Source organism: Fusarium odoratissimum (assembly GCF_000260195.1).
Source record: "Fusarium odoratissimum NRRL 54006 unplaced genomic scaffold supercont1.14, whole genome shotgun sequence".
NCBI classification, from domain to species: domain Eukaryota; kingdom Fungi; phylum Ascomycota; class Sordariomycetes; order Hypocreales; family Nectriaceae; genus Fusarium; species Fusarium odoratissimum.
This window is the reverse complement of record NW_022158700.1, coordinates 296,158-323,817: the sequence shown is the minus strand read 5'-3', so window position 1 is coordinate 323,817 and position 27,660 is coordinate 296,158. Positions and strand designations below refer to the sequence as shown.

Genomic DNA, 27,660 nt, shown 5'->3' with positions numbered 1-27,660 from the left:
GAGCATTGAAGCTAGAGTCATGTCGAGGGTATTCTTGTTGAAGACCTCCAATTGTTAGATTGATCATCCACCTCAATATGATGAAGAAATCAAGCAGCTGGGACGGGGAGACATGCTAGGGGTTCACCCACTGAATCTGTGCTGATCTTAGTGGACAACCTTCTGAGCGTCCATCTCTTTACACGTGATTGGCCAAGCATCATCAACATCAATAATTCATCGATACCGACCGATTATCAGAATCAATACTACAAAGAAATATCACCATGTCATCTCGTACAGCAGCACCGACGATACCGTCGTTGAAGCAGTCTTTCATCACCAGCCAAACAACACTTCTTTCCCAGCCTCTCGCTCCATCCCGCTCATGGCAAGAAACCAACGACGCGTCAGATGAGGCTATCCCCGAGCGCGTCGTTCAAGAAGTCCTATATAATCTCAACCACACTATCCAGCAACATTGTCGTCGCGTGTACCCTCCGCAGGCTAGTCGCAATATTGCTGAGCAGATCAGTGATGTGTATACTAAGGATGCTGAGCGGAAGGTGGGGGGTCCAACTGATACTGAGGGCGGCATTGGCAGAGAGCTAGACTTGAGTGAGTACTTCACATCAAATATGAGATCTTCAGACTGACCTTTTTAGCCGAAAATGAAGCTATAGAAGCGCTGCCCGCTTCCTGGCACTTGGAAAAAGACATCAACGACCATCCCATGGAGACTAAGCGGTATGCAGACGCTGTTCAGCAACTCACTGAACTCAACGACCAGCGCAAGCAACTTCGAGAGCAAGTCGCACGCTTGAAGCGTCTTCAATCTATCGTTGAGCCGCTTCAGACAGATGAAAATGGTGCCGGTATTCAAGAGAATCTACTCACTCGAAACGGACCCGTTGAGAAGGAGCTCGAGAGAATGAGAATCTTATTGGCGAGAGTTGGTGGCCGTGTGCTTTCGCTACCTGAGGAAGCTCCGAATGGTGAGGCGAAGGAAGTCAGCTTGACTGAGATGGGTGCACAAGGACGCAAGAGACGCGTTGATCAGTTTCTTGCTGATGATAAAGTGTTTCCGTCATGAACGTGCATTGAGAACTGGTCACGCCAAATCTCTCAGTCCAGTGGCAGGCCATAACCAAATTTTCTCAAAATGTGCGGCTATGGTAAATGAGTCTGTATCCCGCAACATAGGTCATTTGTCCACTATCTCGCACATCGCGTTGTCGGGCTCGGTTGGTCATCGCCGTCTGAAGTGATGCCAGGTGCTTCACGGGGAGGTGCGCCCATTACACGCGGAAGAGCGAGGTCAAGCAGAGTCTAACCAACATGAGAGAAGCGAGCTTTAACTATGGAGGATGTTTCAAGACCGCCGTCGAACGTCTGGGGCAGTGAGTGAGTGAGTGTTGGGCTTGAGTTGCGGTCCGAGAGCGCGCAGTCAGCTGCTACGATCAGGGGAACTGACGCCGGTCAGTCGTCCATGTATGCATAAACTGCAGGTCGTTGGACAAAGGGTTAACGTCGCCGAGGCTCAATGTCCAAGAAATAGTCACTCATATTGCATGAAGGATTGTTCTTTAGAGACCCTTCTCGCTTATGGTGGTGACCAAGATGTTTGCTGGTATTTCTAGTTGGCGAGACCTACGAACGGTAATGGTTCAAGCCATTGACATAATTGTGGTCATATATCGAGCTCCAACGACGGTCAGCGTCAATAAATAAGAATCGGGCCCCCCCTTTGAGAAGCAGTCACTCATCCTCAAGCTGGCGTATCACCAACGGCCTCACTGCCAAGGCAAACAGAGGATCTCTGTTCCCAATCTGGCACTAAATTGTCTCTCTGGTACGGTTTACAGTGATAGACCCCAATGAATTGGGCCCTGTGCTACCCTTGACTCCCATGTTAGCCTAAGCTTTCATCTCCCGTACACATGTAGACAATGCGTGAGACACTGTTTAGCCTTGCTGCGTCACTCTTCTCGTCAGTAGCGAATCATACGAGCCGTCCATTCAGAGCTCTTGTTAGTCAACTGTTCAATCTGTGTCGCCTGTCATACGATGTCGTGCCCAGTTGAAGGATTGGCCGTGGTCGAATACCCGAGAGTGCACAAGCCCGAGAGAGAACCAACACAGACGTCTAGTTCTAGCCAATGAACGTTCTGACGAATCTAACGGATATCTTGATGTGTATCAGTGGCTTGATGGCGATCTATTGTGCAGCGCTTGTGTCAGAAACCACTGGTTACTCATCTCACAATGGCGCCGTCGATCCTCAATGATTAGGTCAAAACACTGTAGATTGGGAATACATTGAGCCAGTGTACGGTAGATATCGATAGTGAATCCATGAAAGTTGTCAGAGAAGATACGGCGGCCTTGGCGCTTGGTCATAAATACCGGCGCTAGGGTAGGTTGGACACAGAGCATCTTACAACCTATACACTCATTCTTACACACATATATATAACTTCGACAACATGGGCCCTAACAAACCCCAAATCTTACCTTATACTACTCGCTTACACCGTATATACCGTGCCTTTGGCTTTACTAAGGGGTACAACTTCGTTCTTTGGTTCCTCTTCGGCGGAGCTTTTCTTGCTTTTACACTGTCCCGTTTTATATATCTCGACTTTGATGGACGACTATGTCCTAGTGAGCCACCTACCAACAGACCGTACGGTTCAAGAGGAGCTGTTCCTGGAGAGTGCTACTATTACCGTCGTGGTGTCGGCAAGGCTGGGATAATCATGCATCTTGCTGGCATTCTCCCGGCAGCTGTTCTGGTGGTCTTTCAGTTTCTACCAGTTATTCGACATAGATCTCTCATCGTTCATCGAATAAATGGCTATATTGTTCTCCTGTTGTCAACAATTGGAATGATTGGGGTCTTTATAATCGCCAGACACACTTTTGGTGGCACGTTGGAAATGCAGACGGTTACTGGTGCTGCGAGCATACTGTTTGCTACATGCATGTTGCTGGCTTACATCAACATCAAGAAGCTCCAACTTGAGCAACATCGAGCGTGGATGATCCGAGGGTGGATTATTGTGAGTCCTGACACAGAACTGGGATAATTGACTTGCCAACACTTTCAAGGCCGCTCATGTTGTCACCATGAGACTCATTGGGATTATAATGGCCCAGATTACCAGCCGGATGGATCCTTATTATACTACTACTCCATGTGCAGTCTTGGACTCGATGTTCTATCACAACAAGCCTGCTGTGGAAGCACCATACCCCGACTGCATTGGATTCTACACGGGTGAAACTCCAGACCAGCGCGTCATCATCAAGGGAACATCGGGTGGACGCCCCGACGAGATTGCAGCCAGTCTCAATAGTACTTTTGGGGCGAGTGCCTGGCTTGCTCTGCTCATTCACATCATCGCTGCGGAGTTGTATCTTCGACTTACCTCTGCTGAGAGTGAGAGATTACGAAAGGTGTCTTATAGGTGGCAGCAAAATGCTGGTATGAAGGATCCGGGGAATGCTGGGTTGACGGCGCAGAGACTTGGGGATGCGGAACCGTGGGCATATCCTGTTGATGACCAGACGCTTTATGATGACGGGGAGAGTTTTAGGTAATGGAACGGTAATTCATAGAAAGGGAGAGGATATGATCTTGTCATATACAACTCCGTAGGTAGCTAATACGAAAAGCACAAGATGCCGTTGACTCAATGAGCGAGTGAAGCATCAGATCATACTGAATCGAAGCATTACACGACTATCTACAGCTCCTTCATTATATACCAGACCACCAGTATGTCTCATCAACCTTGAATGAGCCCTTGAGTGCCTTATCGGTCACAGCACTGCTATCGCTGATAATAACCTCGTACTCACCAGCCTCGACACACCACTTGTCTTTCTCCTCATCAAAGTAAGCAGCGGTATATTTCTCCAACTCGGTGATAGTCACTGTCTTGGACTCGCCAGCATCTAGCTCAACCTTTGCGAAACCTTTGAGCTCCTTAACGGGACGGTTCACCTTGGCGGCTTGCATCGGGCGCACGTAGAGCTGCGCAACTTCTGCACCGCGCACGGAACCTGTGTTTTTGATGATCACGCTTGTGGTAAGCTTGCCTTCATTTGAAGAAACATTGAGGTCCGAGAAGGCAAAGGTGGTGTATGAGAGACCGTGGCCGAAGGGGAAGTTGACCGCACGGTCGGCAAACTCGTAGTATCGGTATCCCATATACACATCCTCACCGTAAAGTGTTCGCCCGGCTTCAGTTCGGAAATTAAGGAATGCTGGGACATCGGTTAAGCGCTTGGGAAAGCTCAGTGATAGCTTGCCAGATGGGTTGGCATCACCGAAGAGAATATCCGCGATGCAGTTACCCGTCTCATTACCACCATACCACGCCTGAATCACAGCAGGGACTTCATCCAGCCAGGGCATCTCCTCCGGCGTACCAGTCTGCATAACAACAGCCGTCTGTGGATTCGCGGCTGCGACAGCGGAAATGAGCTCATCCAAAGCTCCGGGAAGCTTCATGCTCTCACGGTCGGAGCCCTCCGTCTCCCAGTCCGAGTTGAGACCAGCACAAATGATGACCTGATCATGCTCCTTAGCGAGAGCGACAGATCGCTCGATTTCCTGCTTCGCATCGATGACCTTTGATGCGCCGACGCGAAGAGATCCGTGGCCGACGACGGGGTTGTCTAGCTTGAGGGTGAAGCTTGGGGCCGAGGCAAACTCAATTCTGATCTTGTACTTCTCGCCCTTCTTGAGGTCCTTGCGGCCGAGCTCTTCGCGGGTCGCTGTGCCGAAGAACGCGTCGCCGGCGATTTGCTTGGTTGAGTTGTCGACGACAAGCTCGTCGTTGACGTAGAGGTTAGCAGTTCCGCAAACGATGACGCCAAACTCGTACGTGGAGTCTTCTTCGACTTCTAGAATGCCTTCAAGGTTTGCGAACCAGAGGTCTTCGAGCTCAGAGTTGTAGTAGTCAACGAGGTGCATTTCCGACTTGGCGAGCCACAGCTCGTCGACGGGCTTGCGGGATGAGTCGCTGGGTGGCTTGTTGTACACCTTCCAGCTCATACCAGCCTTACCGTCTTCACCCTTGGTCTGGCTTCCCAGTAGAGGACTCAGCTTATGTGTGTATGCGCCGATAGTGTAAGCAGGCTGGCTACCGAGCTTTTCAGCGATACCATCGTAAGGTGTCACAGCGTAGTAGGCAGCTAGAGAGGCAGAGCCACCGCCGTGATAAGTCGCAACCTTGGCATTAGGTCCAATGACCAACGTTTTCTTATCCTTTGCCAACGGAAGCAGGCTCTTCTCATTTTTTAGGAGGACGATACTCTCGTTTCCTATCCTGCGGAGAAGAGCGGCTGTCTCAGGCGTATCGAGTGTCTTCTCTGGGCCGTTCTCCTTAACGCCAGAGGCTGCGCACTTCTTGACAAACTTGAGGACCTCTCGGGCGCGGTCGTCAATAACATGTCCCCAAACTTTCTCACAAGCAGCTGCAAAGTTGAGGACATCGCCTCGCCAGCGAGTAGGACCGGGCATCTCAAGATCAAGACCAGCTTTGATGGAGTCGGTGACGCTGTATGTGCCGTACCAATCACTCATGATTAGACCCTCCCAGCCCCATTCTTCACGTAGCATGTCGCTCAGTAGCTTCTTGTTCTCGCTGCAAGCAGTTCCGTTGACACCGTTGTAAGATGTCATGAACGCACCGGGCCGTGAGTCTCGTACAACCAGCTGGAAGGGAAGAGCGTAGATCTCACGGAGTGCACGCTCTGTGATAATAGCTTGAACACTCATGCGCTTGTGTTCTTGGTCGTTGCAAACGAAATGCTTAATTGTTGATTGCACTCCTGTGCTCTGGATTCCACGAACAAGCGCAGCGGCACCCAGACCAGCGAGAAAGGGGTCCTCGCCTATAGACTCAAAACCACGGCCACCAAGAGGCGAACGTTGCATGTTGATAGTAGGGCCGAGGATTACATGAGCACTCTTTCCAATTGCTTCTTCACCCATCTTCTTTCCTGCTTCTTCAAGCAGTTCTTGGTTGAAGGTTGCACCAAGGCCGGTGCCACAGGGAAAGCATGCTGCTGGGATACCGTTGAAGAACCTAGTGCCTCTTACACCGTTGGGGCCATCTGATAGACGGAGAGATGGGACTCCATGCTCTGGGAATGACTTTGTATGCCAGAAGTCAATTCCTGTGGAAATGTTAGCTGCTGTTGTTTCCATCATGTGATGCTACTAACCTGCCAGAAGAGAGACCTTCTCAGCGAGAGACAGCTTCTTTAGGACCTCCTCGACGTTGATATCAGCCATTTTGATCACGTTTCCAGAGCCTGATTCACGGTAAAAGCAAGAATAATGAGAAAATAATTCAATTGACAGGAATCAGCTCCTCTGGTCGACAGATAAATACTCGCGCCCTGAACAAGCTGGAGAACCTGCCTGGGTAAATGACAACCCCGCAGCAACTCGGGTGTCTATTCTGCCTGATACATATGCATCCGTCGGGTGAGAGAAGAGCTCGTTCTCTTCTATCATTTGCCAATCGACCAGATCAGTTCCTTCTCATGATACCAGATGAGCATCTAGTTGGTGGTGAAGCCCCACGGATGATGAGCTTCTGGACTCTACCCGTGGTTTAACCGACATTTCCTCCAATCATAGAGCGTATCGACAGGAGCTCATTCCAGGTTATCGCTTCATCGGGACGAAATTCCGTCTCGTAAACCTCGGGCAAAAACAACACGAAGCGGGGGATATCATCATATGGCGTCTTCAATAACCATGAGATACGTGATGCCAGAGTTGAACCGATGGAAGGAGTCGAATGAACTGATCATGTGAGGAATCACGTGGCGGTGACGCTTTGGAAGGTTCGTGGAAGGTGGGAACAACGCGGGGCTGAGCTTGTCTTCACCTCGGCAGGGGCAATTCTCACCTCGATCAATACCCGAGATTTCCACCTCTCAAACTCGGATTAACAAAGGGACCCCGATGAATCCGGCACCGAAGATCGTGCTTTTTCCGATGGATCCTTCAAGATCCGACTACTTTACGGTACTTTTCCACGCTTACTACCAACAAATTAAACGGGCCGAGATTTAGCAGCAAACAAAGAGACACAGGCCAAGACCCGATCACTAATCGCAGCGGTCCGTTACGATCCGGCAAATGAACCCAACATGTTTGCTTTGTCTCGCTCCCAAGTCCATGGTATCGTCGCCGCCCCAAGGCCCAGGCACGAACGGAGGGGCGGTGGTTCCGCTGAGCCTAATCGTAGCAGGTCCACATAGAGCCTTCAACAGAAGAACCACGGGAGATGAGAGCTTTGGGAATAGCTACAGTCTTTTCCGTTCCGAAGAATCTCCGAACAAGACGGCGCCGATTGCACCCGGCCCGAACTCATCGGACTCGGGCCGGAAGATACCCGGTCCCACGGGGGATTCACGCGGCGAGACCGTCGACCGCGCTATGTATGACGAGTAAATGGTGGCAGATGAGACGAAGAAACTTCTTCAGCCATCATACACGGCAATCGAATTCTCATCCTGCATCTCGATTGCTTCTCGATTATCTTGACCACTATCACGTATTTTGCAGATCGAATTGTCATCATGATCCGTGCGAACTGCCAAGACACGTGCTGTACTGCATTCACATGTATCCAACACGATTGCTACGCCGTGTGACCCGGATTAGACCAGCCGTGGCAGAGTTTTGGGTTCCTGTTTCCTGGGACTAGGCTGAGTGCAGATCACCCCGCGGCATTCCCTAACGTGGAACTAAAACCTTGGCTTTGCTTTCAACTTGCAGGATGGATACACTGGATCAACCAAGTACCGGTCTCAATCTCATGATTACTCGGCTTTCGTTCCGACCGTGACGCATCATGGCTTCAGGAACACTGACACTGACGACTGACACGACAAACCTTCTCGCAAAACCACCAATGGACAGATGCCATGCCTGCCGCAAGAGAGTTAAATTACTACCGCCATTTGCGCTTGTGGCTGCCTTGCGGTTACCCACGTACCAATGGTATCAAGACTTCGTTTGACTCTTGTCATGAATATAAAGTTTGAAGCAAACATATGACTCTGTAGAGTATCACGGGTGTGCATAAACAGCAACACTCAATTTGATCTCGGGTCGTGCTAGGGTTGCTGTTCGCTGGGGTTCGTTGTCGAAGATCAAACCTGGCCGGGCCTCGAGGATCTGGTCTCAAGTGACATGCATAGCTGGAAAGTGAGGCCCAGGGGTCTGCGACGAAATGACGGCAACGTTCTCTAGGCTGATGTTGCAGTTGATGCCTAGGGGTGTTCTGCCACCAATGGGCTGTCTTCATACACGCTTTTGGCGCTGTCCAACGAGTGTGGCATGCGGACCGCCATGTGGGATCGAAAGTATGTTTGCATGTATCCGTGACCCCAACGTCTTGCACGTTTCTTGACCTGAGTGCCGGCGTCTAGTGACAAGACTAGTTATCAATAAGTGAAAGGGTCTGAAATTAGGAAAACGAGCAGGACAAGATGAAGACGAATTCAAGCTGGATGTTAAAGCGGGTCGTGGAATGAAGTTATGGGGCTTGGATATCGGCATCTCTCTTCCCCGAAACCACCCTTGCTCAAATCATCGACGGCCCCCGTTGATTTGACATCGGTCGTTGAGACCCACGATAAGTCCCACAAGGCCACCGAATAGCTCTCGAGTCCGGTGTTCCTCGCGACCGAGTCCGTCCCACGCCAAGAGCCTTTGGTCGAAGCCATAGACTGTGAATGCACATGATAGATCATTATCCCGCTAACAACGATTGGCGACGAGAGCTTCATGTTCGAGGGTTGCATAGACTACTGAAAGACCTCAAATGGCGGGTTGCAGTCGGAGCGTACTTCCCGGTATTCGGACACTTTGGTTCGGTATCTTCAGGCCCAATCACTGATGAAAGTGCCCTGAACGGGGAGACTGGGAATGAAACGGCCAGCACCACCAACCCGTCTTTGATCAAGGTTGAGCTACGAGCTCCCAGAGCACAAGCTCCTTCCTGTCTCTGTAAGCCTCACAGAAGCCTGGTTTCAGCCACAGCTGAATGAGTAAAGCATAACGAGGATAGGCTCAGTCGCGCGGATTACAACCAGTTGGGTTTCTTACCGCGTTGACGATGATCTTCAGAGACTTGCATTCTTGTTGGTCATGGAATACGGCACTTGAGTACTTCAGACCGCTTCCAGAATTGATGCGACAGTCCACCGAGTCACACATGTGTGAAACCTCGTGTTTCCTGTCCAATCCCGGCTTACCAGAATGAAGCCCTCCAACTCATGGGTTTCATTTGCTGGCATGCTTATCATTGCAACGCTTCCAAGGAAGCTTGCATATCTTACAGGCAATAGCGCATCCTGACAGAATACAATCATCTCACGGAAAAAGAAAATCTTATCCTTACGGCCGAAGAACATTGCAAAAGGACTATGGTACATGTCTTGGCGGTTCATCCGTTTGGAAAGATTTCTGCCAAGACTGATTCTCAAGGCTGCAAGGTGAGACAGCCTCCCAGCGCGAATTCATACCGTTGGGTACCAGCCCCGAATAAACCCTGTTCCCGCTATCGAAGAACATCATCAGCCACATACTTTCCATCCTCACCGTCGCGGTGTGGGAGAATATGATTGTGGGCGCCTCATCCGAGGTGCTTACTGAATACAGAATAAGGTAAAAGTCAAAATGGTGTACGGAAACAAGATGAGGACAAATGGAAGCTTCTGTACGTACGGTCCAGCCCTGCCGCGCACGCGTATCACCACGTCCACATGGCTTGCCGCTGTGCAAGCAACAACCATCAAACTCTGTCGGTCTAGCTTACGAAATGCCCCGTCTCTTTTGGCAGATGAGATGGAGACACGGAGGATTTTTGACACACGAGTATCGAGTACTTGAGATACTTCGTCCTTGACCCCCTTTTTACATTCGAGCGACCCCATTACATCGCATGGTTGGCGCCTCGCCACGTGCCTGGTAGCAGTGAGGGCGTGCATCAAAGATTTCAGATGCTGCAAGAACAAACTCTATTGTCTTCTGCAGTTGGTTCGAGAAGAACCTTGCTGTCAGCCACACTCAGCCACAGCAAGTACATATTCCATGATGAGGGTTTCATAAAACATCGAAGGTTTTACGTATGAGATATCAACAGAGGATGCAACACTTCCTCGGGCCTCTTGAACGAAAGCGGCGGATTCTCCTTTCGTTGAGTAATGAGAACGGCAGTCGGTCTCTTTTCCTGCAGCCATGTCTGTGCAACGCAGGGGCCTTTTTTCAGACTCTAGTTGTGTCTCCTGTCACCTCAGTCCCTTAAGGCCCCATCCATGCTTGCCTCGTGGTTTTTAGGTACATAGATGGAGCTAACTGATCTGGTCTCTTAGTTCTTCTGAAGGGCGATGGGAAGTTGGGCGATCCACTTGCGTCCAACCTCATCTCTACATACTCGCAAATCGTGCCGCTACTCAACTAATCCCTGGCTTGAGGCCTAATTGAAGATCATGGGCTCAATGGATATCCGGCTCATACGTCTTGGCGCAGCTGTTCACATGGTTGTTTCTTTTTCTGACTGCACATCAGTTCACCGTCTAGCAATTTTAAGCAGCCGCGCATGAGTGATATGCCGAGACGTTATTTGCTGATAGGTTGAATGAGATATTCTAGGGCCCCTACTAGCGTCATGATCTCCCCAACCCCTGTCACCAAATCCATGCAGGCCACGTCCACTCAGTCTCAGTGCGAACGGGGGTCCATGGCGAACGGCCCAGGGGTCGCTGCAAGGCCTGTAATTGCAGCCAGGATTATCCCAACGGCTCGAGGCGGATCGCCATATTCAATTCTACACCACGATATTAGTCAAATGACTTTTTTTATGATGTGCTGGCAATAGCAGTGCCGTATCTGTGCATATGACAGTGTACAAAGGATAGGACAAGAACGACGATCGAGCAGCGGTATAGGCGCTTTTCCTGGCCTCGCATTTGCCAGTTCTCGAGGGAAGAATGTCATCATTGCAGAAGACAACCACAGATAATGCAACTGTATAACTGATCGGGGAACCACAACGACCCCTGGGCGCGGCAAACTCAATCTTGGACCTTCAACCCAGGCTTCTCTCTAGCAACGAACGAGCCAACAGATTGATTTAAAGGTATAATTACGGTGATTAAACTCTACGAATTGTGGCATCTCTCAAGTCAGCCCCAAGAGAATTTGGCTGGTATTAGTCCGTTTTGAGCCATGTGTGTCTGTGTGGTTGCATGGTTGACACGACAGAAACGGTAACAGGACGGAATTCGACGCTGACGAGGACACCATTAGAGAAGAGATGGAGACAACAGACTGACGCCTTTGTTCGGCAGGACTTCCTTCCATCTTCTTTTGACGTAGCATGTCTCACTGTTCGTTACTCCTGCATGAGGAGCCCCCATCCTGCAGTTCCAAGGCCCCCCCTGGAGCGTCGATGATTCCTCGATCACAGCACCTCACTTCAACCTCTGACTTCCATGGAAAAGAAGCTGCAGCAACCTTCTAGCGCAAACTCTATAACCCTACAGAGCCCCTTGATTCTGCAACTCTAGCGTCCTCGATAAATTCAGCCTGTCATATACCGTTATTTGTCTAATAGTTCTCCATACCTCGGACCGCTTCGCCCTCTTTAGTTAGACGCATTTCTTCCAACTCAACGCAACCGTCTTCATCTTTCAGTCAAGAAGAAACGGCTGTGCAGCAGTTGAAGTTGGAGGCAAGACAGTACGTACAGGACTTTGAAGCGCTGTGAGGTACGGTACCCTTTTCACCCTCCCTCCCGAATTGCGCTGCATCCACACAACACGTGCCGATGTCATTCTCTCCTGCAGATTGGCCTTGCATTGGCTTCGATCACCCTTCTGAGCAGTCTTCCAGGCCCCTTCTAGGTTTTCTAGCCCTGGAGCTGATCTGCTCCCTTCTCACGGCGCAACATGTTGCGGTGTACAGCACAGCACAGCACAGCACAGCACAGCACAGCGCATTGTACATTGTGCATCCCACACATCTGGGCGTCTTCACCGCAAACTGGGCGTCAGACGTCAGATGCAGGTCATTGTTGTACATACAGGAGCTTGCCGCCTTAACGACAACGGGGTCTGAATTGCGATGAAAAATTGAAACAAAACAATTAAATGCCCGCGCTTTGCGTGAAGAAGGGCTCAGACAGGCCAAGCCACCTACGCAATAAAACCCTGAGTTGCTGCTGTCAGTGTCTCACGGGACTGTTGCTTCGTTGCACCGCTAGGTTGGGAAATGCCTGTGCGTCCCTTCTGCTGGCGAAGTGCATACTCGGAAGGGGAAAGTCGCCTACAGTTCAGAAGAGCAGGATAGCAATGGCCAACTGAAAGTTGGGGGATGTTTGGTGGCCGATCTTCAGTGTCACCAGTTTCACTTTCAGTGTCAGTGCAGGCCTTACCTTGAGGCTTCAGGTGGAAGTCAGATGCAGATGCGGAGGGGACTTTTTAGTGCCCATTGTTTCCCGCGGGAACAACCCGGTCGGTATCTTTTGGGTCTGTCTATCACTGCAAGGTACTTTACTTTGAGCCAAGCAATTGCGTGAAGAAGCCTCTGTTTCGCCCTCTCCGACCAACCGTCGTCTTCTTCCGATAGTCGGTGGTACAAACCACCGTTGACGAATTGAGGCTCGAGCCGCAATGTAGTACAATCGCTTCTTTGCTTTTGCCTGTTGCCAATGGAGAAAAACGTCCGACGGGATCACGGAAACAAATAGAGTTTCCGCGAAACATAACGTTCAAGGCTGTTTTACGCCCTTATTTCACGGAATCTAGACGGAACTTCCGCGAAGAATGTCTATTACGTAGCTCCGGAGGGCTAAGACTCTGCTGTGTGTGTGTCGGTATCGGTGTCGGTTTGTCGGTGTCGCACCGATAATATGGAAATCACCGTTTTGGGCATACAAGACTGTGACGCCACCCCGACTCTTGAGAAAAGACAAGAGAAACGGCACGGCACAGGACGGAACATTTACCTCGGAGCTCTGCTCAAGTCTAACCTGAGACTAAACTTTGTGCTTGCTCCCTCGGAATGGCAAAAGTCCATGTTTAGAATACGCATGTGGCCGTATGAGATTGTGTCAAGCTGTCATTGCGAGACAAGGGCCATATGGTAAGGGATGGACCACGTGCGTGTCCATGCAGTTTCGCCACGATCTTTTACAAGATTGGAAAAACTTGTACTTGTGAACGTGGGAGGCAAAAATAAGTATCTCAAGTCACTGTACTTGGTGTTCTTGCGGCTCAAAGTTGCGAATTTTCTCTGCTCGAGATCTCCCACAAGGGGCTCGAGCAGTGACATGTGCGATGCAACTGAGAAATGATATAGTTGTAGTCAAGGTGGACAACTGACGTCTTTCGGCAGGACAAAAGTAAGCTACGCGGTGAGCATTATTATCGGTATCAGGTATATCTGCTCCAAAAAAAACTTCAAGGTGAGATACCAACTAACAGCAGCATGCCTGTCGTTGCTGGAACAGTTTTTACCCCTTCGTGCATAGGGGGATAATCAACTAGACTATTAGCAGTATAAGCGCTGGACCGATATCAGATATCCTCTCCCTTGTCTGTGGGTTTAACCATACACTGTAAGTGGGGACCTTCAGACTGCCCAATGCTCGACACCCCTCCCTCTTTTGGACTCTGAGCCATGTGCGTGACGGGAACAGGGCGGTGGAGATGCATTTCGATGTAACTCTCCTACGTATGTAGAAGATGCTTAACAGTAAAGAAAAGAGAAGGATAATTTTAAAAAACAACAACAACACTACATACATACATACAGCACAGTACAGCAACGTACACACCCTGGTAGATATGGGAATATACTATCAATTACAGGTCGAAATTGGACAAGGGTCTATGCAGGGTTTTGGAATGTCATCGACCATGTAAGCGTATGGGGTAAAATGAAACCAGAGGATTTTCATCGTCGGGCCCGCCTGCTAGTCAAAAGATAGATGCTCGTAGTAGAAGTTGCAATCACGATCCATGGGAGGAAGAATTGAGGCCAGAGTGTGAGAATCCAATGTGTGTATCTTGATTCGTTAAAAGTACCTAGTAAGAACATGGGTAATACCATCTTACACCCAGTGATGCATGTCAAAAAACGCCTCTAGAAACAAGAACCGCATATCGCCAAAAGTGAATTTCCTTAGATTTGTCCCAATGCTTGTGTGTGTGTTCCAAATTGCACGCCTCCGTCCCTTTCCTGTTTAAGTGTACATGTCTAGTAACAATGTAGCTTTTCCCATAATGTTAACAGTACAGTAAGAAGTATAGTATGGCCGTTAGAGATGTTGTGGGGTACTTTGATTCCTCCTCTAAAAGTTTCATGTCATGTCATGTCAATGATTTGTTTTTTTTTTTTTTGTTTTGTGAGAAGATGATGACGATGTAGTAGTGGTAGTTGGTAGAGTAGGTATGTGAATGTGTGGGATGGGGCATGATCGACGTGGGTTGGAGCAGGATAGAGACTTGCCGCGGCGGATAATCCCAGTACGCGGTAAGTTTTTGGATCGACATTCTGTGGTGCCGTGTTAACCCACGATGTCATGACATGCCTTACAGCATGTGATCCATGATACAAGAGTCGAATCATGTAAAGTGAAGGTGAGGTAAGGTGAAGAGTCATGTCAAAGTGAGAGAGGTGTGGCCGGTCCCCATCAGACAGGCTTTCTACTCCAGAGCCACTAGCCCGCAAAGCTCAGGGTATCGTTGGGCAAAGGTCTCAGCCAGGCGCCAGTTTGAACCGTTCATGGCATGGGCCATGAGGGCATCCGTGAGCCCAACGTGGCCCGTCTGCGGATCTGTGACTAGGCCGTCTAGCGGCTGATAAGGCCAATTGACAAGGCGCAGCGCGTCGAAGTAGACCCGTTGAAACTCGTCTGTAGCGTAGAGGTCCTGTCGCTCGATGGCGGCCTCGCGCAGACTGCCCCAGAGGAGCAGATCGAGCCATTGAGGGTGCGGAGTTGTCAGTTGGCGCTCTCGCGGCACGTAGTCTTCACATAGTCGCGCGCGTCTCTCTGGAGTAGGCTGCACGAGCCAACAGATCATGGTTTGCAGAGGCGCAAAGATGGCGATGCGCTCAGTCAGTCGTGTCATTCCTGCTGTGTCGATAAGGCTGCGGATGAGGTCGGTGATGGGATGAGGTGAGCAGGCGATCTGACCGTGGCTATCATGGCCGCGAAACAGTGAGCGTACGTCTATCTGAGGGGGGCCAAGAGTGTGAGCTAGTGACTCTGCGGTGATCATGCGACGGCAGTCCTGGAGGAAGCCGACTAAGAGCTCATCGAAGCGACAGGCCGGCGGAGTGGTGAGAACGGGCCCAGATCCCGGCCAGGATGAGCCCGGTCGAGTCTGGCCCTTCAATGGACCGAGGACTGAGCCTGGGGGTAGTAGACGGGATACATGTTCCAGGCGGGCTGCTGCTGTTGAGCCATGTAAGTATGGGACACGGGTTGAAGCGAGGGGTTGCTGAGGCGGAATCCGGCGTCTAGACACTGAGTGTGATTAGTCTCCTGTCTCGAGAGCGAGTGTGAGATTGCTGGGTGTTGCTGGGTGACCGTACCGTGAGAGTCAACATCTTCATACTCCATCTTGATCACATCCTTGTGAGCGTGGCCCACGCTGATGCTGGAAGAGCTTGTGTTGTTTGAGGGCAGCAGCGAGGTAGGCACGCTTGTGGGAATGTAGCCGGCGCTGTAGTCGTCGGCAGATGAGGAAGGGCTTGAGACGTTGGAGGGGACGGGGCAGGGAACTGTGCTGGCCCATGACTCGCAGTTGTTAGGGAGGGGGACATATTGCTGTCCATAGTCGGGGATGGGGCTGTAGTCGCCAGAAGGGAAGGGGGAGCCGCGAGGACTGGGGATGGCACCGCTGCCTGTGCTGAGGTTATCATCGTACACTGAGGGGCTGGTCAGAATGCTGTTGTGTGGTGACGAGGACGTCGGGATGGAGACAGAGAGAGCCGTACCAGGTGCAGAGTAAGGCGACGAGGTCATTGAGACGCCCATGTTCTCCTTGAGTCGCATGAGCTCCTCCTCGAGCGCCTGGTTCCGTCGCAGAAGCTCCTGGACTGTCTGATCACGGCTCTGCTTGCTCTTGAGGTCCTCCAGCTCGCGCTCCAGGCGGTCAATGTGCTCCTTGGTTCGCGCCCGGATAGCCCTTTGAGCCTCTCGGTCGTTGGCTCTCTTGCGCGCGAGTTGTGAAGGTGTGAGGGTAGAGACGCTTCGTGTGCCTGTTGTTGTTGCGTGTCAGTTAGTGTTGATCATGGGTATTTAAATCGAATTGCTTTGCTGCGTGGGCGCGATGTATGCATGTTTTGTTTTTGCTTTTTCTGTCCCGCGTGGCTGGTTAGGTTTTGTTTACTTACCCTTTCGCTTAGAGCTCTTTGCGGGCTCGGCTGATGATGAGCGGGCCATGTTGTCGGTGTTGTTGTCTTGTGAGGAGTAGGTGATTGTGCGTGAGTCGGGTGAAGTAGAGTAAGGCATAGACAACGGTGACGAGGTGGGCGATGCGATCATGTCAAGTCAAGTCGAGCTGAGTTGACAAGATAGAGTATGTATGTGGATTGTGAAGTGAGTATATATATAGAAGGCCAAGACTTGTATGTGACGGATATGTTATACAAGTACGAAGGATGAAACCTCAAGTCAAGGTGAGGAAAGGAAGGGTCCCTGGATGGTGTATATATGTAAGTGAGGTGAGGTGTGGTGAATGGGTTTGAGTTAGGATGAGATGAGATGGTAGTAGTAGAAGCTGTTGAAGTCTGTGGAGTCCTTGTAGTCTTAAGTCAAGGTCAAGGTCAAGGTCGTGCAAGTAAGTGTTCGCATGGAGATCGGCCCAGCTACGCTACTGTACTAGAGTTGATCGACGAGGGACAAGGGGTGTTGTTTATAACCATTTTCCTTATAGCGTCTCTGGCGTAGAACAACGAACGAACCCATCCTCTTTTTTTCTTTTTTTCGTCTTGGGGAAGGTGTATGTCCAATGGAGGAGGCGTGCTCGACGTGTACGTACCCTCATGACGGACCCTTCAGACATGGCTAGGCACACCCCCTAGAGTGGGAGGCCATCATGCTCCCTGTTGGTATTAGTGTTAGCGTTGGTCCGTCCGGCTCATGGCCATGGGTGAGCGAGCGAGCAATGGAACAGCAACAACAAGGCTGGTAGAGCGTGGGTCCTTCTGGTACGTGCTGGAGATGGAGCTGGTGCTGGTCCTGATGCGCGGTCCGGTGCGCCACGCTTCTTCTTAGGTTGGCTGAGTTTGAATGAGTGTACTTTGAGCTTGTACTGAGGACCTCGAATGTGTACATCCACTTCAAGAGACTCTTCTTCTTCTTCTTCTTCTTCTCCAGTCTGGGGTGGCTTATCCCTGCTTCTCGAGCGTTTCTTGCTTATTGTCTCTTTCGGCCAACCCAATTCTTCTTCAACGTCGTCGATAGGCAGACTTTCAGAATAGCATTTCCAAGAATGTCCAGTTTTTCATATCCACAAACCAGACATGACCGTAGACATTCAATGGCATGGTCTCGTCTGGCCTGACCTGCCTGACCTTGATTTGACCCAATAACCAATTCCTCCTCCCCCCTCTCAATTGTCTTCAATGAATGGACAACAACACTACAGTAAGTAAACTCGGCGGGTCCCATCTTCCTCGTGGCTGTGATTCCAAGATTGATTGACGCTCCACTGCAAGCTCTCGGACCCTTTCTCTTGCGCTGAGCTGAACAGAGCTTCGCTCGAGGGCCGCCTCTACCGTCAAGTTAATTCGTGTCTCTCGCCTCTATTGTCTGCAACAGGAAGAGACCCCGTTGTGTCCTGGGGAATCAATCGTTATCGATGTGGACTCTGCGGCTGACTGTAAGGCAAGTATCGTAATATTCTCCTCGCTTGACAGCACGTTAGCAGTTAGAGTCACCGTTCTATTGGACCGTTGGCTTTTTGGCTCCGATGCATCGAAACATCTCAACGCATGTCTTTTTGCATTTCATTTGGCCGTCAGAAGTATTCGAGTTCGCCGCTGCTTTCGATTCTACAGTACCATCTCCGATAGCCATGCCCATGTTACAGACGAACCAGAGGATTGATGAATCCAATCATCTGCCTTGCTATGCAGTAAAATGTCACTGCAATTAGCGGTGGAGTCATTCGGCGGGCGTATTATTCCAACCATGCCTTGCTTCGAGGCGTCGTGCTGTTCTCTGCTATGCATCCTCGATTAATCATGGAATATCGATGGTCTTGTCTGTTGTGTGTGCCTCAGTATCTCCCATCCTGATAAAACAAGGGTGTACTTGTTGTCTCAGAGCCCATATGCCCGGGGTGCCCTTAGATGGTTGGGCCCTGAAGAGAGTTGACTGTTGACCTTGAACTTGAATTTGAACCTGAACATTGAGCAAGGTACTGTAGTTAACTCATGGTGTACTGTACTGTGCTGTAGCGTAGCGTGGCCCCCAAGGAAGCTCCCCCAGAAGCGTGGAAAATGGACAAGTCCCAGGGCACCAAGATGACACTCTGCAGCACTGAATCGAGAGCCCATCCCTGCCGCGCTCCCCCCACTACCCACTATGCACTGTCGTAGCCTATGACCCCTGCAGGATTAGACTTTCATCCCTCTAACCTAGCCGATATCCGGCGTAGTCGGAGTCGGGGTCAGGGTGTGAGGGGACCCAGTCGGTCGCCAGTGACGGCTCCCTAGTTAGCGCGCTTCGCGGTTCTAACCTCTCGGAGGTCTCTGCGACTCTTCCACAGTTGATCCAAGGATCGTAGTGTAGCGGTGGAGCACGTGGAACCAGGGGGGCCATCAGTAAGTGAGCGTACTGTAAAGCCAAAGTAAACCACCACCGGACGCTCGTCCTTGACCTTAGTACAGTATCAGAAGTCGGACAAAACGTGGGAGCGTTACCATCAAGTGGAAACGGCACAAGCCATGCTTATCGCGAGTCGTATCACTGATCCTCCCTTTCATGCTAACTCTACTGTTACTCGACGGCGTCGATCCAAACCCGCCCCCATATGGCATCATCACGGCTGCTTGTTTGATCTGTGAGTACCATACCGTCGACCATCTTGCGGTCAAGTCCCAAACCCAAGAACCAATCCCCAGATCAGGTGCCGGGGCACATGGCAATGGAGATGGAGCCATGCTTCGGCCCTCTGTATCAATCATAACTCTGCTGCAGTCTTCGGATTCCCCGCCAACATTTAACAAGAAACAATTCAGAAATCCACTCCCTGCAGATCCCCCGTGTAAGTACAGTACAGGAATACTTTGGCTGCAGCGCACGGAGCCAGCATTCAGTCAGTCCCAAGCGGACAAGATGCCTCCTTTGAGGAGTTGTCGGCCCTGAAAGCGCAAAAGCCATTTCCACTGCATGCATTCATTCTGTCACTTTTCAGCGTGGCAATTCGTAAAGCACTGATAGACTCGGACAAATGGACTACACATTTCGCAGTCGCCCGAGGAAAAAGCAAGACAACCTAATAAACTGCGGTCGCAATTCGGGGCGAAAAGTCTATGCTGCGGCGCGGCTAGGAGTAACCCCCCCAGGAGGAATAGCAGCACAGGGCGGTTTTAAGGATATAGCCCCCTAAACCTCAAGGCCGTGGTGAGCCGCTGCTGACAGCTCATTTGTGTTACTTTGAGTTTTTAGGGCTTGCAGGTGAGCTCCCTCTTTGAGACTTTGGAAGGAAAAAAGAATCTTCTCTGCCAGGTTCCCCGAGCAAATGGACATGGTTCCGCCGGACCTAGACGGAGACAGACAGACAACATCCTGCATGGCGTCATTCTTTGCTCAGAAGCACCTCAAACGTAAGCTTGGTAAGAATTTTGTTTGTTTATTTGTACTGTATTGCGTGTGTGGAAGATCCTTCAACCTCACAATGGCTTCTCCAAGTTTTGGTGTATTCTATTCTTGACAGTGACGACCAACGTGTCTCGGCAGTTGAAAAGCTGAGCTGATTTTGATGCGCGTCCGTCAGCTGAAATCGTCAGCAATCCATTTTTCTCAACCGTTTTCAGTATCTCTCTCCAACGTCGCGTTGCATCAATGACGTCTCACTGAAAGGGTTCCTTGCTCCCATCCCAGCAGGGCCTCCCCCCCGACTAGAGCCATCTTTCTCCCGCCGCCAACACGAATCTTGCTTTTCCACCTTGCTCAGCGTTGCATTCAAGATGAGACAAAAAAACTCTGATCGTGAGGTTCATCCCGCGCAGCTTGAGCGGGATGGACCTTTGACAGTTTGATTAGAGTTTGGCAGCGCGAATTGATTGCCATTACCAACTGTGACCAAGAACCAAGACCCGAGAACTTGGTAACTGCTGCTGGCAAGGGTGACGAGAACCGAACCCGTGGAGAAGGGGAAGGTAACGCAAAAAAGCAAGCAATTCCCAATCATGAACTTGTCTTTTTTACCCCAGAAAATAGGGAAAAAAGAGAAACAGCCGCAAATGGTCACCCGCAGCGCAGGCTTTGATCATGGCTTGCTTGTGTGCTGTGATCCATATCTCGCCAGCCACAATTCCGTTGCTGTGCTAGAGGATGGACCCCTTGCCAACAATGATTAAACCCATGCTTCGTGGAGTTCACGATGTGATACATAATGATGTGATTCGACTTGACTGGGTCTTTTTCGTTTTAGCCAGTCCAGTGGGTAAAGCAATTGAATGAGCTTCGTCAAAACCCTGTCAGGGGCCTTGTCTTGTCTTGTCTTGATATTCTCATGATGGGTACGGATGCCAGCAGTTGTCTGGTGAGGCTTCAATCCGTATAATTGCACGTAATCAATGCTCGACCCAAGATCCCCGTGAGGATCTACAATAGCCCCATGACTCTTTACCCCATGTATCGTCCACCAGGGCATGATAGTCGGAGTTCTGTTTCTCCATCTATTGACATCTATTATCCAGTGAAACTCTCTGGCTCCGGCCCCGGAGCTTTGAGCAATCTTAGACCCGTCTCATCATCGACCCTATCTGAGCTATTTCGCAAGTCTCGTAGCCAAGGCGGTCATCACGGTCATTGTTGGTTGGTATAGCTCTTGGCAATGGCATCGCGTTCGACTCTAGGGTCCATCTTTCTAGGGTCCGTTGTACTATGGTATGTTCTGATCTTGTGTTCGCTGTGGAATGCGTTGAGTGCTTGAGCTTTGAGGGCCCCATATTGGCTGATTGCTGCCCCGTTGGAGACTTACGGTACTTCGCTCAGATTGACCCAATCCTCCGAGAACCATTGACCTTGATTCCTCCCCGGTTCCGCTCCAGAGGACTGGTCGTTCCGAGGGTGAGGGATGAGTTTAGTCTGTCAGTGGCTTCCGTACTGGTTGCTTCATGTTGCGCCTCTGGCGTCGACGAAGCCTCTAGTAAGTGCCCGTTGGTAGCCACCGTGGACCACTGACTTGTCTTAAACTTTGGGCCTATCTGTTGTAAATCCGCGCTCCCGGGTGAAGGGTATCCCGAGCGCCATAGCTAGGACAGATATCAGTCGCATGCCTTGCATCACAACAACACAAACCCTAGGCTTGTAATTTCGAAGAATGTTCAAGGGTTTCGAAGCCAAGCCCTATCTTGGCTCAGCCTCCAGTGTATACGGGCTAGGAACCTCATGCATAAGCTAAATAGTCATAGTCTGCCTGTATTACTGACGGGGATAGGCCGACCCTGGTCACGAATAGTAGATCCACAGGATGACCCGGATATCGGATCCTCACCCTGGCGCCGCGGGATCAAGCTGGTCCTGTCTGATAGGTTCGGTAGCTTTGCAACTCTCATCCGAGATGTACTATAGTTCAGCTGCTCATATGTATCTACGAGGTGCCATCTCGTTCTATTTGGTGGCGTTGTCCACGCGATGGTCGTAATATGTATGTAGTGTAGGCATCTGAAGTTGCTTGGTGCTTGTACGGAATGGCAATTATCAAGATATCTCAGGGTTCTCGTCCTTAACCGCCTCCACCAACTCCTCCATCCCACCCACCGATGTTGGGCCACTCATTCCCTCCGGTGGAAGAGCCCATCGAGGCAACGGGCTAACGTAGGACCAGGCACCACCTGCATCTTCATACCGAAGACTGTGGAGCCATAGCGACAGCTCATGTTCACCAGGGTCTGAGTAAAGAGGTGTCTCGCAAATGTCGCAGAGCTCGCCCGTAAGCTTCTCGGCCCTCTTCTCTTCATATCTATCCACCATGGCATCGTAATAAGCAACAGCTTCCGCCACTTCGTCTTTGCCCATCCGAGACAGCCGGCTGACGATGTCTTCGTCTGTATTTTGAGTCGCATCGGCGTCGTTTTGTCCCAGATCGACGCCCCAGACCCGCCGGTTAGCATAGATAGGATCATTTTGAATAGGATGGCCGAGATGTTGAAGGTGAACCCGCAACTGATGAGTGCGACCCGTAACAGGGAGACATCGAACAATCGAGTATCCCTTCTTGTTTACCCAAGGGCGAAGTTTCTCCTCTTGAACCTGTTCAGGAGTTTTAGGGCGCTCGTTAACGTCGTTCTCTCCCTCGGCAGGGTAGTAGGCCAACTTCTTAAACACAGTTCGCGCTGTCTTGCCATTCGCGCGCACCCTGTTAAGGCCAAGCTTAGGAGATATTTGTAGAATGGGTTGGTCGCAAACGACCTCGCCATCAGGAAACTCGCCCATTACTCGTGCGATGTATTCTTTTCTTACTGTGCGGTCCTTGATCTTGATGCCCAACGCCTCTGCGGCAGTTGGGTTCTTTGCGATGAACATGATGCCACTTGTGAGACGGTCTAGGCGGTTGCAGAGGTATGGCAAGAATGCTGGGCCGCGGTCTGATTTCATAATCTCAACGACCGAGTTGAAGTTGTACCTGCCTGCAGGGTGTACGGGAACTCCCGCGGGTTTGTTGATAACGATCATATCTTCATCCTCGTGGATGATCTGCACAGGGTCCTCTGTTACCGGAGGTTCATGACGGTGCAGAGTGTGAGAAATGAGGTCACCATTCCGGAGAATATAATCGGGCCCGACTCGCCGACCGTTAACGAAGATAGTTCCCCGTATCATAGACTGCCGATAATACTCTAGTGGTCGGTCCCTGAATTCAGATTCATAGATCTCAAGGAGGGGCCTGTTCCGCCACCTTTCCTTGCAATGTGTGTTGTAAGTGAAATGGTATGGAACTATCCGACGCAATCCATCTCCCTCAAAGTGATACGGCCGAGGCCAAGGGTCTCCAACCGGTGTAATGAGGAGTTCATCCGAATCCGAGACCTTTGGCGGATCTTGCTTCTTCTTTTGCTTTGGACGTCTTTGATTTTGTTGTTTATTGTTGTTGGTGGCGGCTTGTGGTGGATCGGAGCTTGGTTGGCTCGGGACAGGGCTTGGTGTAAGACCCTTGTCACTATGAATATCAAGATCCTGGAAAGAATTCGCAAAGATGTTGTCTTCCGATGGCGAAGCCTCGAGCTTTGGTGACGACGCAGCCATTGCAAAGGGGCGTCTTTCGCGAGAGGGTAACGAGGAGGCTCTGACTGTGGCCCTGGACAGGGACCTAGATCTTCGTAATGCGGAGGAGTGCGGGCCGAGGCGAAGAGCAGCAGCCCTCATTCCTCAGCAGTAGTCGAGGAGAAGATGCGGCGTTTTTCGGGGCGCTTTTTTAAACTTGTGTGCGGCAGGCAACGATATGCATGAAAGAGAAGGGCGTTTTTCGGCAAAGGGCTGAAAGAATGTGTAGTGACAAATTATCACTGATGTCTACGTTGTATGCGTGGACCCGGGGATTAGCGAGACTCCCTTGGCAAACATTGTCTTTGAAATTCTGACGATATCTTTTTCTGTGGGTTGAGCCAACGGCAGAAACGAGCGGTGACATGCGGCAGGAATGGACCCCTCGCCTGTTCTAGGTAGTTAATCCCCGGGCGGTCTGAGCCTTTTTGGATGAGTCGACCCTCTGCAGAGCAAAGGTAAAGCCGTGATTTGCCCGTGATGGCAGGTGATTTCAAGATTCCCCCGCCAAGAGCCCAAAAGGTCAGTCTAGAGTCTACTGACGAACAGGGCACTGGCCTGCAGGCGCCCAGCCCAGTCCAGGCCTCCCCGTCATCCACTGTCTCTCGGGTGCTCTAGGGGATTTGAGTGCCCGACCTTAGCTGCCACGACCGCGGAATCTAGGTCAACCGTCCACTAAAATCTGCCCCGCGCGCGGACAAACCGCTGTTGAAGACGGGAATGCCTCATCAATTCCCGGGGCTGGGAACAACAAACATTCAAAGTTCAGGGCAGCACGTACGTCAAAGGTTGGTTCGAACCTCGGCTTTTCCATTTTGAGATTGGGCAACCCAGAACCTCGGAAACACATCCAAAAGTGAATACCCCAGGAATTCATTGTTTCTCGGATCTCATCTTATTCCATTTCAATTCATTCTGCCTCATCGTGAGATTTTGCCCTCGGCTCCCGACTCTCAAAACGCTGGGGCTGTTTCCTCATCAAAATAACATTAAACCCATCGGAGACATAAGGGGTCCAGACTACAAAGCTACCCCATATTTCACATCGCGCGCAACTGTCGAAGGATCAAATCATCAGTGTCAGTCCCTTCCTTGGGCCAAAAGTCTAGACTCGTTGACCTCGGTCGCATTTCTTGTTTGACTTGTTTATTTCCTTGGCAATTCGCCCAACAGACTTCACGCCTCTCCACCCACGCAGACGGCGCTACCGGTTGTTTACTACAGAACAAGTCCTTCGTAAAGTGAAAAGGGCATAAGTAAAAGCCACGGTCGAGAACGCTACGGATCCATTACCACCCAACAGGCGTTTATCTTTACCCCAGAGAAGCGAACCGCGGAATGGGTAACAAGGCTTCACCAGCGGAGCTAAAGACCCGCAAGAGAGAAGACTATCGTTTCTTCCTTGACTACCGCACGCGATGGTGAGTTTGCGCCTCATTGATGCTTAAGCTAAAGCCGTATCCTTTGCTCCGGATTATTACCATCGCTCATCATTTGACCTTATCTTTGCAAATTGCGGAATGCGTCTACCGTCACGGTGACATCTCTCACGTGTAGAAGGGATATGATTTATCGCTTCGATAGACTGACTCCCTTGTTAATAGGAACGACAATGATATGTATGACCACATGAACAATTCCGTTTACAACTTTTTGTAAGTGACCAAAAGCGACGATCCCTCTAAGATCTCAAGATCCAGCGAATAACCCTCAATTCTCAGATTCGACTCCATCATCAACGCATACCTCATTGAGAATTGTGGTCTCCATCCTCCTACAGCACCACAGTTTGGCATGTGCGTGCACACCCACACAGACTATTTCTCGTCTATCGCGTACCCTGCCGTCGCGGAGCTTGCCCTACGTGTCAACAAGCTAGGTAAATCTAGCGTCACGTACGAGACTGCGCTCTTTGAGAAGGGCAAGGAAGAGGTGAAGGCGGTAGGAGAGTTTATACAGGTGTATGTTGATCGTGAGACGAATAGACCGCTAAAGGATGGTATGGCTTCAACGCTTCGTGAGAAGCTGCAGGAGCTGGTCGTTGATGACGATGCAATTAAAGCAAAGGCTAAGCTTTAAGGATATATGTAAGCATATGTACAGTCAAGGGGAGGCAAGAAAACTTAGGACCTCTTATCTAAGTGATAAAAAAGCGTAGGTAAACTTAGTATATTTTATTAGGACTTTAGACCAGTTTATTTTAGCACCCTGATTCAACGTCAGAAGCTTTCTTGCTGTGCTATTCGCCTACCAACCAGTATATCGCAAACCAGGATCATTAAGGCCAAGAGGCTCAGTACTGCGAATTCAGAAAGTCGCTCACGAAGCCAGTAAGATTTAGTCACATTATTCGGCTAATGTTTCGTTTGTATTACTATTAGCTGCTGTATCTGATGCCTGTTCATATTCCTGGCGCAATATTACTACCCAGTGACTTACACACCGACCTATTGCTTGCACCAAAATCTCACCTTCACAACTGACACTCATACTTCTTAGCCTGCCCTCCATTAAGGCCACTCTCAAACATCAACTCCAAAAACTCGAGATCCGCCAACGCCTCCTCGACGCTCTGCCTTTTATCCGGCTTTCCCTCAGCCAACGCCTTCGCCCACGCCTCAACCTCCTCCGTCACACCGCTCGTTCTCTCAAACTCTTTGACAACAGGCTCATCATCCCACGGCGTAACGGTCACCTTATCTCCGTCGACCACTACAGAACCCTTCTCGTAGCCGAATTGGAATACTGAGGTACTCATCTTGGAGCCGCAGGACTGCTGATACGTGCCACTTACACCGCTCTTGAGTCGGATCACCGCGTTCACGGTGTCGATTGGTGCCAGGTGAGGTTGTGTCTGAGTCGTGAAGGCTGTCACATCGACTGCTGGATCTGTGAGGAGCTGTCGGGTCGCTGCAGAGAAGTGCACTCCGCCGTCAAGCAGGAAACCACCCTGAAACTCAGGCTTTGCGCGCCAAGCGGTGCCATACCATTGAGAATCCTCACTCATGTAGAAGAACACGCGTACACTGAAGTGCTGCAGCTTTCCGAGCTTGGAGGCCTCTGCAGCAGCATAGTCGAACGATGGCTTGTAGCGAAAGTTCTCTGCAATCGAGAAGGTAGCTTTGCCTCCTAGACCACGGTAGTATTCGATCAACTTCTGGCCATCAGCTACGGTGGGAGCAAGCGGCTTCTCGGCAAGGACATGCTTGCCAGCAGCGAGAGCAGCTCTGATGTGCTCGGGCTGGCTCGGGATGGGCAATGCGATGATAACAGCTTCAATGTCCTCGCGAGCAAGAAGGTCGTCGAAAGACTTGCCGGATCCCGAATCGGCCGAGTACAAGTCCGGCTCTTGGCCGGAGCGGGTGTTCAAAGCAGCCGTCTCCTTGGCCGACTTGAGAGAACGGGAGTAGATGGCCTTGAGAGCGAGGTTATCTGCCTTCATGATAGCAGGCTGTCGGGCCTCTGTTCAGCATTCTGCATACGTAATTGGGTGGTTGTATTGGGGGTTTCGCACCATGTGTGCCTGTTTAGCGAACAGGCCTCCGCCGATCAATGCTACGCCGATGGGAGCCATTGTTGATACTGTAGAGCTATTTTGAGGTTGTTGTTTGTTTTCTCTGGGGGTAATGAGTTGCTATCATATGTCGGCAGTTCTCTTGAGAGAATAGAGAGAACAAGAGTTATGATGTCTTGAAGGGCGGGGTTTCCCCTCCATCATGGAACCCCCACTGTCGATTCCACCTTGTTCTGTCTACGTAGAGATTTGTCAATCATGTTGGCCAAGGTGCATATTCAGTATAAGTTACAATGCTCTATGTACGTGGTATTGTTGAAATCTCTTCAACTCTATAATATCTGGTCATTACGATATACAAGTGAGGTTACCATCTCCCCTGTCTATTAGTACCTAGAAATGCCCTGTGCTTCTTGAAACCGTTACTGGTCCAAACACCACGGAAATAACTCACCACCAGAGAGGCATCATGGTAACATCGCATCCCTCACCGCCGCTACAAACCTCTGACGTCACTGAATATAAGTATTCCGTCGGACACTTTCGGTATGCTGTAACTTACTGTAACGTCCGTCACCCAAAGACTGGCCACCCCCACAGACCGGCCACCTC

At 50.6% G+C, this 27,660-nt stretch overlaps 7 protein-coding genes across 9 annotated transcripts; 3 read left to right on the top strand and 4 right to left on the bottom strand.

The window, feature by feature from the left end:
- The first annotated feature begins 32 nt into the window (after window positions 1–32).
- FOIG_08932 (uncharacterized protein) lies at window positions 33–1,989 on the top strand. The gene is made up of 2 exons (XM_031209086.1): window positions 33–597; window positions 645–1,989. Exons 1-2 carry the CDS (start codon window positions 267–269, stop codon window positions 1,070–1,072), a joined length of 759 nt encoding a protein of 252 aa, XP_031061123.1. The 5' UTR covers window positions 33–266; the 3' UTR covers window positions 1,073–1,989.
- A 476-nt stretch (window positions 1,990–2,465) lies between these two features.
- Window positions 2,466–3,582, top strand: FOIG_08931 (uncharacterized protein; the record flags this gene model as incomplete). Its single annotated transcript, XM_031209085.1, has 2 exons — window positions 2,466–3,041; window positions 3,091–3,582. 2 exons carry the CDS (start codon window positions 2,466–2,468, stop codon window positions 3,580–3,582), a joined length of 1,068 nt encoding a protein of 355 aa, XP_031061122.1.
- On the bottom strand, window positions 3,583–7,176 carry FOIG_08930 (beta-glucosidase). Its single transcript, XM_031209084.1, has 2 exons — window positions 6,220–7,176; window positions 3,583–6,171 (listed from the first exon to the last, which is right to left on the bottom strand). The coding sequence occupies exons 1-2, from the start codon at window positions 6,287–6,289 to the stop codon at window positions 3,743–3,745; spliced, it is 2,499 nt and encodes an 832-aa protein (XP_031061121.1). The 5' UTR covers window positions 6,290–7,176; the 3' UTR covers window positions 3,583–3,742.
- A 7,554-nt stretch (window positions 7,177–14,730) lies between these two features.
- FOIG_08929 (uncharacterized protein) lies at window positions 14,731–16,577 on the bottom strand (the record flags this gene model as incomplete). The annotated part of the gene is made up of 4 exons (XM_031209083.1): window positions 14,731–15,554; window positions 15,623–15,958; window positions 16,028–16,291; window positions 16,427–16,577. The coding sequence occupies 4 exons, from the start codon at window positions 16,575–16,577 to the stop codon at window positions 14,731–14,733; spliced, it is 1,575 nt and encodes a 524-aa protein (XP_031061120.1).
- A 4,210-nt stretch (window positions 16,578–20,787) lies between these two features.
- On the bottom strand, window positions 20,788–23,939 carry FOIG_08928 (pseudouridylate synthase). Its single transcript, XM_031209082.1, has 2 exons — window positions 21,250–23,939; window positions 20,788–21,177 (listed from the first exon to the last, which is right to left on the bottom strand). The coding sequence occupies exon 1, from the start codon at window positions 23,634–23,636 to the stop codon at window positions 21,972–21,974; it is 1,665 nt and encodes a 554-aa protein (XP_031061119.1). The 5' UTR covers window positions 23,637–23,939; the 3' UTR covers window positions 20,788–21,177; window positions 21,250–21,971.
- A 324-nt stretch (window positions 23,940–24,263) lies between these two features.
- FOIG_08927 (acyl-CoA thioester hydrolase) lies at window positions 24,264–25,823 on the top strand. Of its 3 annotated transcripts, none has more exons than XM_031209079.1 (3): window positions 24,264–24,955; window positions 25,139–25,189; window positions 25,256–25,823. In XM_031209079.1, the coding sequence occupies exons 1-3, from the start codon at window positions 24,873–24,875 to the stop codon at window positions 25,611–25,613; spliced, it is 492 nt and encodes a 163-aa protein (XP_031061116.1). In that variant the 5' UTR covers window positions 24,264–24,872; the 3' UTR covers window positions 25,614–25,823. The 3 variants fall into 3 exon arrangements, with proteins under 3 accessions (XP_031061116.1, XP_031061118.1, XP_031061117.1); XM_031209080.1 differs by having other exon boundaries at window positions 24,452–24,955; window positions 25,119–25,189; window positions 25,256–25,728; XM_031209081.1 differs by having other exon boundaries at window positions 24,264–25,189.
- A 22-nt stretch (window positions 25,824–25,845) lies between these two features.
- On the bottom strand, window positions 25,846–27,271 carry FOIG_08926 (glucose-fructose oxidoreductase). The gene is made up of 2 exons (XM_031209078.1): window positions 27,049–27,271; window positions 25,846–26,985 (listed from the first exon to the last, which is right to left on the bottom strand). Exons 1-2 carry the CDS (start codon window positions 27,106–27,108, stop codon window positions 26,008–26,010), a joined length of 1,038 nt encoding a protein of 345 aa, XP_031061115.1. The 5' UTR covers window positions 27,109–27,271; the 3' UTR covers window positions 25,846–26,007.
- Between the last annotated feature and the right edge of the window lie 389 nt (window positions 27,272–27,660).

Coding starts and splice junctions, on each gene's coding strand:
- FOIG_08932 (XM_031209086.1), top strand. CDS start 267: ATGTCATCTCGTACAGCAGCACCGACGATACCGTCGTTGAAGCAGTCT. Junction 598..644: donor TGGCAGAGAGCTAGACTTGA/GTGAGTACTTCA, acceptor TGACCTTTTTAG/CCGAAAATGAAGCTATAGAA.
- FOIG_08928 (XM_031209082.1), bottom strand. CDS start 23,636: ATGAGGGCTGCTGCTCTTCGCCTCGGCCCGCACTCCTCCGCATTACGA.
- FOIG_08930 (XM_031209084.1), bottom strand. CDS start 6,289: ATGGCTGATATCAACGTCGAGGAGGTCCTAAAGAAGCTGTCTCTCGCT. Junction 6,172..6,219: donor GAAGGTCTCTCTTCTGGCAG/GTTAGTAGCATC, acceptor ACATTTCCACAG/GAATTGACTTCTGGCATACA.
- FOIG_08927 (XM_031209079.1), top strand. CDS start 24,873: ATGGGTAACAAGGCTTCACCAGCGGAGCTAAAGACCCGCAAGAGAGAA. Junction 24,956..25,138: donor CTTGACTACCGCACGCGATG/GTGAGTTTGCGC, acceptor CCTTGTTAATAG/GAACGACAATGATATGTATG. Junction 25,190..25,255: donor AATTCCGTTTACAACTTTTT/GTAAGTGACCAA, acceptor CTCAATTCTCAG/ATTCGACTCCATCATCAACG.
- FOIG_08926 (XM_031209078.1), bottom strand. CDS start 27,108: ATGGCTCCCATCGGCGTAGCATTGATCGGCGGAGGCCTGTTCGCTAAA. Junction 26,986..27,048: donor TCGCTAAACAGGCACACATG/GTGCGAAACCCC, acceptor GAGGCCCGACAG/CCTGCTATCATGAAGGCAGA.